General features: G+C 49.0%; 5 protein-coding genes across 5 annotated transcripts, besides 4 other annotated features; 4 read left to right on the forward strand and 1 right to left on the reverse strand.

The window, feature by feature from the left end:
* Window positions 1-92: a repeat region.
* FPSE_09077 (uncharacterized protein) lies at window positions 9-239 on the forward strand (the record flags this gene model as incomplete). The annotated part of the gene is made up of 1 exon (XM_009262194.1): window positions 9-239. A coding segment is annotated over one exon (231 nt), but the record flags the coding sequence as incomplete, so codon positions are not given.
* A 1029-nt stretch (window positions 240-1268) lies between these two features.
* FPSE_09078 (uncharacterized protein) lies at window positions 1269-4523 on the forward strand (the record flags this gene model as incomplete). The annotated part of the gene is made up of 1 exon (XM_009262195.1): window positions 1269-4523. One exon carries the CDS (start codon window positions 1269-1271, stop codon window positions 4521-4523), a length of 3255 nt encoding a protein of 1084 aa, XP_009260470.1.
* Window positions 1401-1595: a microsatellite.
* A 1979-nt stretch (window positions 4524-6502) lies between the features above and the next one.
* Window positions 6503-8844, forward strand: FPSE_09079 (uncharacterized protein; the record flags this gene model as incomplete). The annotated part of the gene is made up of 5 exons (XM_009262196.1): window positions 6503-6778; window positions 6832-7034; window positions 7087-7690; window positions 7742-7949; window positions 7997-8844. The coding sequence occupies 5 exons, from the start codon at window positions 6503-6505 to the stop codon at window positions 8842-8844; spliced, it is 2139 nt and encodes a 712-aa protein (XP_009260471.1).
* Window positions 8845-9742: 898 nt separating this feature from the next.
* Window positions 9743-9772: a microsatellite.
* A 16-nt stretch (window positions 9773-9788) lies between these two features.
* FPSE_09080 (uncharacterized protein) lies at window positions 9789-11217 on the forward strand (the record flags this gene model as incomplete). The annotated part of the gene is made up of 2 exons (XM_009262197.1): window positions 9789-9982; window positions 10035-11217. 2 exons carry the CDS (start codon window positions 9789-9791, stop codon window positions 11215-11217), a joined length of 1377 nt encoding a protein of 458 aa, XP_009260472.1.
* A 361-nt stretch (window positions 11218-11578) lies between these two features.
* Window positions 11579-13150, reverse strand: FPSE_09081 (uncharacterized protein; the record flags this gene model as incomplete). The annotated part of the gene is made up of 4 exons (XM_009262198.1): window positions 11579-11612; window positions 11671-12493; window positions 12542-12814; window positions 12865-13150. 4 exons carry the CDS (start codon window positions 13148-13150, stop codon window positions 11579-11581), a joined length of 1416 nt encoding a protein of 471 aa, XP_009260473.1.
* Window positions 13151-14499: 1349 nt separating this feature from the next.
* Window positions 14500-14584: a repeat region.
* The last annotated feature ends 351 nt before the right edge of the window (window positions 14585-14935 follow it).

The following is a 14935-nucleotide window of genomic DNA, read 5'->3' on the forward strand; positions in this document are numbered from 1 at the left end:
AGGAAGAGGAAGAGGAAGAGGAAGAGGAAGAGGAAGAGGAAGAGGAAGAGGAAGAGGAAGAGGAAGAGGAAGAGGAAGAGGAAGAGGAAGAAAGGCAGGGCTTCGAGGAAATCGAACCTGCACTTTTATCCTTTTCACAAGACTCTCATGAAGTCGTCGTGTACCTCGACATCCAGTACGGCCAGTCTACCACTTGGTCTGAGATTCTTTTGAGTCTCTGTATCGGACTGCCTACATGAGAGTACCTCCAACCACAATTTTCAACAGAATCAACTCTGGCGCCCAAGGTCCCCGAATTCATCAAAGATTTTCTCAATGTCGATGGTGACTGGGCATGTCACGACCGCGCCATTGATACAGCATAGACAGGATTTGCTGTTCGGCTTGTCGAACTGTCCGGCGACTATGTTAAACCTCAAGATACAGTCCGGATCGGAGAGGCAGGCTTTCGTTCATGGAGGCGTCAATTGGCACACTCTACACGAACCGGTCACTAATTCAAGACGAGTGTTTCCAGTTCGCTCGCTCGCTCAATTCAACCTCTAAGATCATTGTTCTCGTTGGGGGTGGTATTTAGCACATCCACCTAATATGAGTATTTATTCTCAACAGTGTTAAGCCTTTTGCTGGAATAATAAATACACATTTGGATATAGACTATTGCGTTTGATTAACTACTATTTTTGATACATCCTTCGCTTACCATAGTATCCGTTTTGCTCAAGTACCTTTTGTGTGATCTTTCCACTCTACATAGATCAAATTGCAGCCAAATTACCCAGTACTTGGGCAAATAGTTTGAGTGATGGTCACGATGATGGCCAAGTCTTACCTAAACTTAGGCCAATTATTTGCAAATTTATTCTTTGTATCCTTATATTAGGTTCTGAAATCGTCACTTAGGTACGGGGTAAGTATTGTCCATACAGATCTTAGACCGCCAGCTCAATTAATTTACTAGCTCCGATCTAAGCTGCCAACGAAATGACGTTGTCTGACTGTTGCTTGTAGGTAGCTAGGTCTGACGAGCCAATTAGACCGCATCACTGTGCACCCAGGCCGCGAAAGCTGAGGGGCTTTGACCGACTTCTACAGTGACGATGACCCCATTCGGGCATCAACATTGAGCTGTACCAACTCCAAACACTTTTAAATATTTTTACAACCTCGTTATTACCTTGCTGGTGGTATCGCGACAATCATTTTGGCATGCGCCACTCCAGAATTCTTTCTGCGCACTTGCTATAGGCCGCAGGCCTTGACCGACAATGCCAGACCGCAGCCCCTCATATGATTCTCGCGATGGAAGCTCCCCGGAGCCAGAGCGCAATCGCGAACGCCCAGTCGAACGCCCAGTCGACCGCGACAAGGGCCGAGAGAAAGAGAAAGAAAAGGAAATAAGAGATCGCGAAAGGGACCGCGCCAGAGACCGAGAAAGAGACAAGGAAAGAGATCAATACCGCGACATGGAGAGAGACATGGACAGAGACATAGATCGCGACATTGACCGTGATGTCGATCGCGATATCGAACGGGACAAGGATAGGGACAAGGAGCGAGACCGAGAGAAGGAGAAAATCCGCGACCGCGACAGACTCTTGAACGACAAAAAAGACAAAGAGCGCGAAAAGCCACTCGACGAAAAAAAAGATCGCATCAAACCAATGGACGACATAAGAGACAGTCGAGACAACTCTCCTGGTGACAGGCGGGGAGACCGCAACAGACCATTAAACGACAGAAGAGACACTCGCGACAAGTCACCAGATGACAGAGGAGACCGAGATCGCAACAAGCCGCTGAACAATCGAAGGGATAGCTTCGATAGTTCACCAGACAAAAAGGACCGAAAGCCACTCAACAGCCGAAGGGATAGCTATGATAGTTCACCGGACAAGAGAGACCGCAAACCCTTGAACAATCGGAAGGATAGCTATGATAGCCTGCTAGACAAGAAGGATCGGAAACCACTAAACAACCGAAAGGATAGCTACGATAGCTTGCTAGACAAGGACCGGAAACCATTGGACGATAGGAGGGACAGCCGCGATAGGTCGCCGGATGACAGAAGGGACCGGGATCGCAGCAAACCATTGAACAATCGAAGAAATAGTTTCGATAGTTTACCAGACAAAAAGGACCGAAAACCCCTGGACGACAGGAGAGACAGTCGCGACAGATCACCCGATGACAAAAGATACCATGATCGCAACAGACCTCTGGATGACCCAAGGGACAGTCGCGATAGATCACCCGAAGATAAAAGGGATCGGGATCGCAACAGACCACTCGACGATAGAAGAGACAGTCGGGACAGATCACTAGATGACAGTAGACGAGACCGAGATCGTATCAGACAATTCGACGATAGAAGGGATAGTCGTGATAGATCACTCGATGGAAGAAGAGACAGTCGCGACTACGGAAAAGATAGAGACTACGACGATCCGAGAGACAGTCGACATGATGTTGGAAGGGACCACGCCAATGGTAGAGACAGACTCAAAGATCGAGACGTCGACAGACGCCGCGACAGTCGTATCCCTCCACGCGTAGCTCGAGAACCCCGAGAGCATCCCCCATCAGCTAGCAAGCGAAACAGCATTACAGGCCGTCTCCTCGGATCGTTCAGAGCGGCTCGTGGTGGCGGCGATAAAGAAAAGGAAATCCCTATGCCAGCAGCTGCCGCTTCAATTCAGCGCCGTGCCTCTACCGCTGTTACGAAAGGCAGCCCAGTCACTCGCATCCGAGAGTGGCTCGATGCTTGTAACGCCGAACATCACCATCACTGCGCTCTTTCTTCGGAGTCTGATGTCCCAACTTGGCGTCCTACTTGGCTCGTCGATGTTGTCGATCGCCGTCTGGTAAAAGCGACAACCAAAGATCGTTACCTTGCTCTGAGTTACGTGAACGGATCCCATCGCAATGAGCCGCAGGAATTTATGCAACTCCTTAAGTCTAACCTTGCAGCTTTCGAAGATCGCCTGCCGAACCTTGACATGCCCCAGACTTATCTGGATGCCATGTGGCTTGCGAAGAAGCTGGGTATTCGGTATATCTGGATTGATCGGATCTGTATCACCCAAGATAACCGGGAAGAAATGGAGGATCACACCAAGCACATGGCGTATGTATTTGCCAATGCTTATCTCGTTATCGTGGCAGCTTCTGGCGACATTCATACCGGACTACCTTCTCTCGATCCGAAGCGATCAACACGGGGCATTCGCACCACCGGCCGTACTCACCAAGAGCTCGTAGCAGCTTCGTCATGGTACACCAGAGGCTGGACGCTTGTCGAGCGCATCTACTCTCGACGCTCAGTTTTCTTTTTTGAAGACTCGGTAACTTGGGAATGCCACTGCGATACTTGGCAGGGAAGTCCGAACAGTGTCATGAAGAAGCTCCGAGGAGGTCGCCAAGAGTGTGTTGGCGCTATTCCTGACGCTGTTTTCGCATTCCAACATCCACGCTGGCCTGACCTTGATGAGTACGCTCGCTATGTCATGGAATATAGCGCTCGTAAGTTGACACTTGTCGACGATACTCTGCCTGCGTTTTCGGGAATTACCCATGTTCTTTCTCGTTCGTTCCCTGGTGGTTTCATCTACGGCATGCCTATTATGTTTCTAGACATTGCTCTACTCTGGCGGCCTCATGCCTCGATCAGAAGAAGGGCACTATCACGTCCGCCGTTCCTCCCATCGTGGTCTTGGATGGGCTGGTGGTTTGACAACATCCCTGTCGACCTGACCTTGTGGAGAGCAGCTGCGGATTATGTGGAAGAGGCTCGGACTGGAAAACGTGGCCAAGAATCGAAACGGTACCGGTCAGCGCACGCCTTTAGGATCAGACCTACCGTTTCTTGGAGTTTGACAGACCGTGCTTCAACAGTGCCTCTCATGAACACCGGCCTTCAGTACAATAATCTCAGGAGCCGCCGTGTCCCCAACACAGAGCTACCAATGGGATGGTCTCGAAGTGGTTCACACTATGTCCATGACAGTGACGAGACTGCGTTGTTCAAGTACCCCGTCCCTGTTGAAGACCCTCACGATAGCGGCGGTTATGAGCCTGCTGTTGGCGAGCAAGCCTACCCCGGGCCGTTGCTCTCTTTCCGAACAACTTCTGGTTTCTTTGAAATCGAATTCCACACTACTCTCGCTCATCGCGAGCGACCCAACCCGCCTCTTGCTGTGGGTACAATCTGGAACAAGGCCGGTCGGTGGGCGGGACAATTCCGTGCTCACGATGCATGGTTGGGCATCCAATCCTCCAACTATGACGGCGAAGAGCGCCTTGAATTTATTTGTGTATCTATTGCAACAGAGAGAAAGGGCTCTCACGTCTTTGATACCGATAAGTTCGAAGAACACATGGACGCGGATGGCATGGTTGACTTTGTCAATGTTCTCTGGATTGAGCGGATTGGAGATATTGCATATCGACGAGGTGTTGGGCAGATATTGCTCAAGACTTGGGAGGCACAAGCTAAGGATGAGGTCGCAATTCTACTTGGTTAAGCGGACAAGACACTCGATTAGCGCGGGAGTTGGTGGTAATGATGCAACGAAATGTACAAAATGTATCTTGTATTTGGGTTGGGATTGGTCCTGGTGCAAGCCAGTGACATGGTATTATGGATTCAGGGTTCTAGTTCACGTATTCAGCTAGCTAGAGAATATGATGTGCTATGTCGGTTTGAGAATATCTTGTGTTGTTCTGACTTTCGGGCTGGTCCTCAGGGTATCAGAAAAATTGGCCGCTAGAAGCATATAGTAGATCAGCTTATGCTACTTAGACTATACTCTTCAGGCTATTTATTTTTGTAACCTAAGACTTAGGAGGTCAACTTTTCAGCTACCCAGTAGCTGGTACGTATAAACCTCCGAGGAAGCCGAATTATCCTTAGTTGCTTATGGTAACACAGCATCCTCAAGGCTTAGACTAGCAAACTCAGCAGCCATATTGAGAAGGTGTTTCTCTCTCTGACCACGTGGGTTTCCGTAGACATCTCGGCATTTCTCAAAGCCGAACGTGCTGATTGCTTCAGCTGAGAGAGTTTGGTAGTTACATGCCTATGTCTGAAACCAATACCGTGAGGGACTATGTTCAGGATAGAACAGCAATGTAGTTGTGATCAATATTACTATTATATATGAACGGAATGACTGTTGCTAAATCACGGCCTCACTTGACAGCCCTATACCGTCTGATCATCTGCATCTGATGCAGTAAGAAATAAGGGATGGCTGAGGAACACATCCGATTCAACATTCATAATCATTCGAGTGTCCGTTATTCATCATAAATAATCAATATCTGACTCCCATGACACAACCCTCAGACAGACATTGTCATCACTCATTCTCAACAGTCAACAACTCGTTTTCTTTTCTCGTTTTCTTCCTCTCATCCGGACCAAATTCATACACCACCCCTCCCTCAGGGTATCAGAAAACTTGACCGCAAGGAACATAAGAGACAAAATTATTAGCCCAGTTTATGCTACTTAGACAAGGCTTCTTAGACTACTTATTTCTATACTCTAAGACTTGAGAGCAACGTTTCTGCTACCCACTAGACACCTCTTCTCATTCTCAATATCTTGGCACATCATCTCAGATACATGGGGACCATTGGTAGTAGCAATGTGACCTAATCCAACAAAGGTATCGTGTTAACAACTCGAGAATTGTAATTGGACGATAATCATCCCATCATCGCTGTTTTGCTTTTCAGTCTCGATGATCTTCGGGGGTAAGCTTATTTGGTCTTGAACTCCGAATCTCAGTCCGGAGCATAACCTTCGAGGCAGAGGAAGAGAGGACAGGCATTGAGATTGCTCAAATCTATGACGCAATATTGACATCTCTATCAGCTTGATTCCATTTTCAATGTTCCATAAACCCACTCAAAACTCCCTAGTAACGATCTCTCCCTCTATCAACCGATCCCGTGTTTGTCAAATCTCGGAGCATTTTGGTTTCACGGCCATCCTTGCTGGGAAAGCTTGTCCGAATGATCACCCACCTCTTACAAACCGATGTTATTTCCACTCAACCGTTTCTCTATCTCTGCGCTGATCCATTGGAGAGGCTGCAGGGATATTATGTGATGCGCTCATATCCCATCCATCACATTGGTGGCTTGTAAATCACAAACCATAGGACAAGGTACATTGCCCAGGTCCTAGCACGACCTCATGCTACCATTGTATCCAAGGATGAGGTTACAAAGCAGATTCTCGAGTCTGAAGGGCTTACGACATCATTCCCGATGACCGCAGAAACATGCTCGAGCCCAATTTGTATCGCTCGCCTGTGATGGGGTCTCCATACCCCCTCTACTTCAACGGTGATTCCAAATAGGTCGTCACCGGTTTCTCGATTCGCTGCGATCCCACAGGTATAAGAGGGCACAAGTCCCAGCATGCCCGTAGTTATGACCGACCTACCCAGAAGAACGCTTTGCCTGATTGACAGCCTGTGTCACTCTAAAAATGGTGTCTTCCAAGCTTCTTGTTGCTCTTGGATTCGCCAGCCTAACCGCTGCGCAATGTCCCTACGCTGACCCAGCCAAACTGGCAGCTGGAGAGGAGGGAAATTCTCGTGACTATCTCAAGGACTATGAAGTTGATGATAGTAAGGGGTATATGAGTTCCGATGCTGGTGGCCCCTTTGAGGAACAGGAGAGTTTAAAGGCAGGAGAACGAGGTCCTACTCTGCTCGAAGACTTTATCTTCCGCCAAAAGATTACACATTTCGATCACGAACGGGTATTTACTCTCTGAGATATCAATTCTATGTTGTGGAATTAACATCTTTGCAGGTCCCTGAAAGAGCTGTCCACGCCCGAGGTGCTGGGGCTCATGGTTACTTCAAGAGCTACAGTGACTGGAGCAACATCACAGCAGCTTCTTTCCTCAGCTCAAAAGATAAAAAGACTCCTGTCTTTGTACGCTTTTCGACCGTTGCTGGTTCCAGAGGTAGCGCCGATACTGTGCGAGATGTGCACGGATTCGCTACCCGATTGTACGATCAACCCCAGGCTCACGAGAAAGCAATAACTTACATATTTCAACAGCTACACAGATGCCGGTCTGTTTGATATCGTGGGAAACAATATCCCTGTATTCTTTATTCAAGATGCAATTCAGTTCCCAGACCTCATCCACGCTGTCAAGCCATCCCCCGACAGTGAGATCCCACAAGCCGCCACAGCTCACGACTCAGCATGGGACTTTTTCAGTCAGCAAACTACAACCCTACACACTCTATTCTGGGCTATGGCAGGATATGGAATTCCACGCTCGTTTCGTCACGTAGATGGGTTCGGCGTTCACACTTTCCGTCTAGTGACTGATGAGGGTGACACCAAGTTCGTCAAGTGGCACTGGAAGAGCAAACAGGGCAAAGCGAGCCTAGTATGGGACGAAGCACAGCACCTGGCAGGGAAGAACGCCGATTATCATCGTGCTGATCTCTGGAATGCTATTGAGTCTGGTAATGGGCCTGAATGGGAACTCAATGCCCAGATCTTTGACGAGGACCAGGCTCTGGAGTTTGGATTTGATGTTCTAGATGCTACCAAGATCATTCCCGAGGAGCTAGTTCCTCTCCAGCCTATTGGTGTTATGAAGTTGGACACAAATCCAGTCAACTATTTTGCCGAGACTGAGCAGGTCATGGTGAGTAAACATATCAAACAAATCACCCAATGAGTTTGCTAACCCAGATAGTTCCAACCTGGCCACATTGTTCGCGGTATCGACTTTACCGAAGATCCTCTGCTGCAGGGACGTATCTTTTCTTACCTTGATACTCAACTCAACCGTCACGGTGGTCCCAACTTTGAGCAACTCCCAATCAACCGTCCTCTGTCTCCTATCCATAACAACAACCGTGATGGAGCCGGGCAGAACTTTATCCACAAGAATACTGCTGCTTGTGAGTTAACTTCAAATAAACCTTGGACCATCTAGCTGACTCTCTAGACACTCCTAATACTCTAAACAAGGGCTACCCTGTTCAGGCAAACCAGACGCAAGGCAAAGGCTTCTTTACTGCCCCTGGCCGCAAGGTTTCTGGAAACCTGGTGCGCGCCAGAGCATCTACCTTCTCTGACCACTGGAGCCAGCCACGACTCTTCTACAACTCTCTGACCAAAGTAGAACAGCAGTTTCTCATCAACGCCATACGTTTCGAGACAAGTCAGCTCAAGTCTGAAACTGTCCAGAAGAACGTTCTCTACCAGCTGAACAAAATCAGCCACGATATTGCTGTCAGAGTTGGCAGGGCTTTGGGTCTCCAGGCCCCTGAGGCTGACGACAAGTACTACCACGACAACACCACAGCTGGAATCTCCATTTTTGGAACCAAGTTGCCCAGCATTGCGACGCTCTCTGTTGGTGTCTTGGTTTCTATCAACTCCGACAACTCCATCCAGCAAGCCAAGGCTCTCAAGAAGGCACTTGGCGAGGACAAGGTGACCGTGTCGATTATCGGCGAGGTTCTCGGAGACGTTGTTGAAGTTACTTACAGTGCTGCAACTGCCGCTCAATTCGACGGTATCGTTGTTACCAGCGGTAGTGAGTCTCTTTTCAACGGTACCGGAAACTCAACTCTCTTTCCTCCCGGTCGTCCTACGCAGATTATCGTGGATGGTTATCATTGGGGTAAGCCTGTTGGATTTATCGGAGGTGCAAAGGCGGCAGCTCAGGCAGCGAGGGTTGGCGGTGGCAAGGGAGTGTACTTTTCCAAGGACGTCAACTCTCTTGTCAAAGATTTGAAGGATGGTTTGGCTACTTTCAAGTTCACTGACCGATTCCCCCTGGACCACTAAGGTAGTGATCATCTCAAGGTTTAGGGTATGGTGGCTAGTAGGTAGCAGAGAAGATAGCCTCTTATATCTTAGGGTATAGAAATAAGTAGTCTAAGAAGCCTCATCTAAGTAGCATAAGCTGGCCTAATAATTTTGTCTCTTAGGTTCTTAGCGGTTAATTTTTCTGATACCCTGAGGGATAGAATAACTCTATTTTAACAAGTATGTAATTGCAGTATATCAAATACTTGAAACAAGTCAGGTCGGCAATATTTGAGTATTCCCAAACATATTGGTTATGTACTATTAGCCGGACCTTGGTTACACGGGAGAGAGCAACATGGAACTATCCGAGACCAAGACAACACATATTGTTATCACGGCACATCCCTTGTACTCTCACGTCTATTAATTTTAGACAACCGAGATAAGATAAACCCTTTCCCTGGTCTTGTCATATGATATTACGAGCTTCAAGAAGAAGAGTTCCGCTTCCAGTTGTTGACGATTCATAGACCCATCGTGATTGGACCAAAAACCTCCGCATGACTCGGGCACATGGGCATCCCGCCCGGTCCCGTTGAGATCGGATCTTATCTGTACCTTCCGGCCCAGGCCCCAGGGTCCCGAAGTCAATGTCATCATCTGGTGCTCCCCCACAATCCGCATCCTTCACGAGTCACACTCTCCATTTCACGGTGACTCGCGACGACATTGCCATCCATCAGACGAGCAAGTAACCACGCGACAGAAGTCTTAATCATCAGCACTTGATAGGTTGGGCTGCGCAGGGGTCCTTTATCCTGCGCGCACGCGCTCCCTTGATGGCTCAACGGTCTTGAACAAGCTATACCTTTGGCAACTGCCACTATCTATCAAAGATAAGACAATCATATCAATAAATCTCAGACTCACCACCACGAACGAACGACCGAACGAACGAACGAACATATATACCGGTGGCTATGGACCGCGTGCGAAAGGCCCTAGGCCGTCAACATTCTTCAACCTCAACATCCGAATATGAACCTCTTACAGGCAACGAAGAAGCCACTCCCCTAGAGGGCTCTACCCAGCTTGAAGGCCAGCACGAACTACCATTCTCATGGGTGGAATATAGTATCTTCGGCCTGCTAGGCGTTGCCATGCTCTGGGCTTGGTGAGCTCTCCTACACATGCGCCGTGATATCCGTAGTTAACGTTCCATACAGGAACATGTTCCTCGCCGCAGCTCCCTACTTTACTGCTCGTTTCGCCGGTGATGCTTGGATCCAGGCCAACTTCCAGTCTGCGATCTTGACCGTCTCAACTGTTACCAACCTCGGTGCTATGCTTGTCCTCACCAGTATCCAGTACTCAGCGTCATACCCCTTCCGAATCAACCTTGCGCTTGTCATCAACGTCGCTACTTTCGGCCTCCTGACAGCTTCCACTGTACTCGGCCTCAGCGCATCACCTACCGTCTACCTTGTGTTTCTGCTTGCTACAGTAGCTGCTGCCGCGCTTGCTGCAGGTCTTATACAGAATGGCGCGTTTGCTTTTGCAGCTAGTTTCGGGCGTCCAGAGTACATGCAGGCCATCATGGCTGGGCAGGGCATCGCAGGCGTGCTACCACCGCTTGCCCAAGTCTTCACTGTTCTTGCCTTTCCCCCCGACAAGGACAACGCCTCCAAAGGCGCATCCGCAGAGGATGGGCAGACATCAGCATTTGTATATTTCCTCACCGCTGTAATTGTATCGGTGGTTGCGCTGGTTTCCTTCATCCCATTGGTTCGCCGACACAACCACATTATTGAAAACCGCATGGTTGAGCAAATGAACGAATCTATGCACAGTATCGAAGAGGCCGAACGTGCCGCCCGCAAGGTTACATCCCTCTGGCGGCTGTTTACCAAGCTTCACTGGCTTTCCATTGGTGTGGCGCTCACATTCACCGCAACTATGTTTATGCCTGTTTTCACAGCAAAGATTCATTCTGTCAAGGAAACCTCTGGCGCCATCTATCAGCCTGCAGCCTTTATCCCGCTTGGGTTTTTCTTTTGGAATTTGGGCGACTTGGGTGGCCGTGTAGCAACCATATTGCCGTTCTCCCTGCGACACCGCCCCTTTGCGTTGTTTGTTCTCGCTGTCGTTCGCTATGGTTGGCTGCCTCTTTACCTGCTTTGTAACATTGATAATCGTGGCGCCATAGTTTCCAGTGACTTCTTTTATCTCTGTATTGTTCAGTTGGTATTTGGCCTCACCAACGGCTGGCTTGGTTCTAGCTTCATGATGGCATCTGGTGAGTGGGTAGACGAGGGCGAGCGCGAGGCTGCTGGCGGCTTTATGGGATTGTGCCTTGTCGCCGGTTTGTCGGTAGGCAGTCTTTTGAGTTTTACAGTGGCAGACATTTAGAACGGCTTGTGAGAGCCTGCATTAGAATTGGTGCTTCGAGGCGTTTTTTGATAATGAGAGTCATTTGACAGCCGATAAGAGTTTGGACATTTAGGTACTGTGCTCCTACATATGTCTGGGTATTGGATACAACCAATCATGAATACATGTCACATATCAAACCGGGAATTGTACCCTACAAGAATCTAACCCAACCAACGCCGTGTCCCTTGACTGATGCAACCAACCATGCCCGTACCCATGCCATGCTATGCGAACCCGCCGTCGCTGATGCACCGATGCAACCGTATAATGCAAAAAATAGAAAGAGAGGTGCGATTCCTGATCGCAGATGTGTGCGTAGGATCCCCAGGATGCCTGCTTACGGCTTCTTAGACAACCATTTTAGTAGATTCCTGCAGTGTGTTAGCAGGGGTGACAGTTGACATGCGGAAATATGACGTGTAAACTTACGGAGGCTCAATCCGAAATGGGCAGACTTCGGTCCTTGGCTTATCCTTTCTGTCGGGCTGAAGAAGTCCCGTGAGCTTGACAGGGCTACTCGTCATCCAGTGCACGAGAGCTTGCTTGGTCATGACCTCGGTAGGGAAATGCACTGCCTTGTTGGGATGAGAACCTTTGGCCTTGATGCCAATGATTCTCACGTTTTGATCCCGCCGCCGGGTCCACTCGAGAAGACATTTGGTGGGAGGGTGGTAGTACTGCCCGTTACACATGATCCAGTCAGCGGTGTAGCAACCCGAGTCGATTAGGTCCTTCTCGGCCGAAGTCCATCGCTTGAACTTGATGTCGGTGTCCTTTAGGTCAAAGTCGCCAAGCCTAACACGAAGTCGTTGTTCGGGAGGTACATCGGGTCCGAGGTTCATTTGGACGAAACAGGTACAATCACGAACAGTCATGGCCAGGCTGAACATGGGATCGTTCTTCTCGGCGTGTAGAGGACCTTTGGTGTCGGAAAGATTTTGAAGCCATCTGAGATCACGAATGACCTGGTGGTCGGCTGTTTTTGCTAGCAACTCCCGGACCATAGGATCGTTGCACTTGGAAGCAAGTTTAGGAGCGAAACGAAATGGTGAACTGATAGCCGAGGGAGCACTAGGATTGGCAAGTGTAAGGGGGCAAGGCTTTTGCTCTGGCGTATGCCTCGAAGGACTCGGATCCCGGAGGTAGTTGAAAAGTTCCATGGCGCATTGTCGACACCGTATAGCACCCTGAGGAGCACTCGGCGATTGATTCAACCACTTTGGCTTGAATTCGATAAGTCTGCTGTTGGGGTCTAGCAGCAGTTAGTAGAGAGTTTTGGATGTCAGAAAGATTTACTCACCAGATATTCGCATATCTTCAACAAGAAGTCCCCAATTAGACTCGGAGACAAAGGTACCCCTGAACTTCTCCTTGCGCTGATGGTCAATTGACCGTAGAAACGCGTTTAGCTGAGGAATAATATTTGTGTTACGTAGGACAACGAGCTGTTGTTGAATGGCATGAGTCTTGAGAAATGGCGTGATTTGCTTTGCGTAGAACTCTTGCTGTCTCAAATAATTGAACCTGGCGGGTGAGCCGCTGACAGGGGCTTTGGCAACACGAAGAAGCCATCCTGGACATATATCAGTACAAATTGGTAACAACAATGGAAGTAGAACAAACCTTTGAAGTCGTTGGCCCTGAGATCTCCTTCTGGAATACCCAATTCGAATACAACATTGGCAGCACCTTCGCCAACCATCTTTACCGGACGAGTTCCCATTGGCAATCTCTTGAGGGTCTCGCGAGACCACGACAGAGGAACGGCACTACCATTGAGCATAATTGACATCTCGACGACATCTTGTGCGGTTGGCCAAATGTGATCATCTTCCGAGGATGAGAAGCAAAGATCAGGGTCGGTATCGGTTGGCGTGAGCTGCCCATCGGAGAGAGACGGAGTCGACATGGTGGTGGTTGCTGTTGGAGAACCAGGATTATGCAGACAGTCTGCAAGGCACGACAAGCCACAGATGTCGCGCGTTTTCTGGTGGGGAATCAGGAGACGAAAGGTTGCAAGAAGATGTTTGGACTGTATATGAAAACAAAGAGGACGAGAATATTCGACAAGAGATGGATTGGGAGCAGATATAAGCGAGATGTATAAGAAGAAAGAAGAGAGAAAAGCGGAGGGGTGTGTAGATATGTATAAGATGGAAGCAAGACTAGAAGACAGTCTAAGGAAAGGCAAAGAAAGTAGCTCGAGATGGCTGCACTGCGCTGCGCTGCTGGTTGAACGGGCAAGAACGAGGAACCGGGTTACAAGCTCGCACTTGCACTTGAGCTTGTACTTGCAGCTACGCCAGTGTTGGAACTGGAGGCTTGCCTGTCGAAGACGGTCACGCTGTCTGATGCGCCTGCATCTGCGTATGCGTCTGCTTCTGAATCGCTGTCCTTTTCTAGGGTCGTATTTGTGTTGATAGAATGCTGGAAGTTGCCTTGTTTGTCACCGATATATACGTGTAACAATGAGAAAGCCACTCAAATCTCAGAGTTTGATTGTGCAGGACTCGAGAAGGACAAGGCAAGAATAAGAACAAAGACTTATTTTCCAAGTTAGGTTTGCGTTAACCGGCTCGGCCAAAGCCTCGCAAGGCAACACGGCGGTTTCAGGCGCCTTGTATACCAAATTAGGTGCGCTGATGCACAAGACAATAAGCTGAGCTGGGCTGGGTTGGTTACAGCGGTGTCGATGCAATAAGGATGAGATGTATAGATGAGATGTGATGGCTCGGGTTACACAGGGAATAGAAGCCGGAGCAACGTCATGTATGTACAGGTCTCGACAAGGCCCTGGCTGACAATGGATGGCGTGGGTGGAAGGGGGTGCGGTTGGACAAAGATCGAGTAGGGAAGGGGTTTGTGTTGTGGTTGTAAGACCGAAATGTCTTTGTCTTTCCTGTTCCTATCAGAACGACATCACCATGCTGATGAGTTGTGGTGGGCCAAAGAATTGGATGTCTGGACTGGCTTTGGGACAACAAATGATGGTATGGCATAGGTGTATGTTATGACATGACGAATCTGCTATGCCCCTTCTCCCCTTTCGCTTTGTAGGCAGTAGGTAGGTATGTATTATGGAAGAACCGCCGTTGGCATGGTTCTGGTTCTGGTTCTGGCATACGCCTCCACAACGGGACAAGACCATCTACAACCAAGGTTAAGTACGATCGATCAAGCAGGAAAGTGGATTTGGTTCAGCAGCGCAAAACAACCAAGACCTAATAACCGAATGCCGAATAGAAAAGCAAGGCCTCTAGAAACAGATCAAAAAAAAAAAAAAAAGAAACGAAAATTGACGCGAGAGACACGGAATAGAACAGAAGGGAAGAAAAAGAAAAAGGGTCTTTTGTCGCCAACAGCGGCGGTGCAAGTGGGTGAGCGCCCACCGTCAAGGTAACTAAACAGCCTTGGTGTCGCCTAGAAAATAGCGACTAGTTGACTCGACTCGACGATCCAATCAACCAACTCGATCTGATGGTGACGCACAGGTTTTTAGAGCCCCTCCAAGTCTGAGCCGGGCCCGGGCTAGAGTGAGCGCCAATGCCAGTCATCTTCTCTGGCAGCAACCATGACCACGTCCTCCAAGCCAATTGTTGCTCTTTATTCAACCAAGCCAAGCCATTGATCCAGTCCCTTTCGCACCGCCTGCATCTTGCTTCTGCATCTAGCATGCACCTGCACCTGACGAGAG

The sequence above is a fragment of the Fusarium pseudograminearum genome, chromosome 4 (assembly GCF_000303195.2).
Source record: "Fusarium pseudograminearum CS3096 chromosome 4, whole genome shotgun sequence".
Lineage (NCBI taxonomy): Eukaryota > Fungi > Ascomycota > Sordariomycetes > Hypocreales > Nectriaceae > Fusarium > Fusarium pseudograminearum.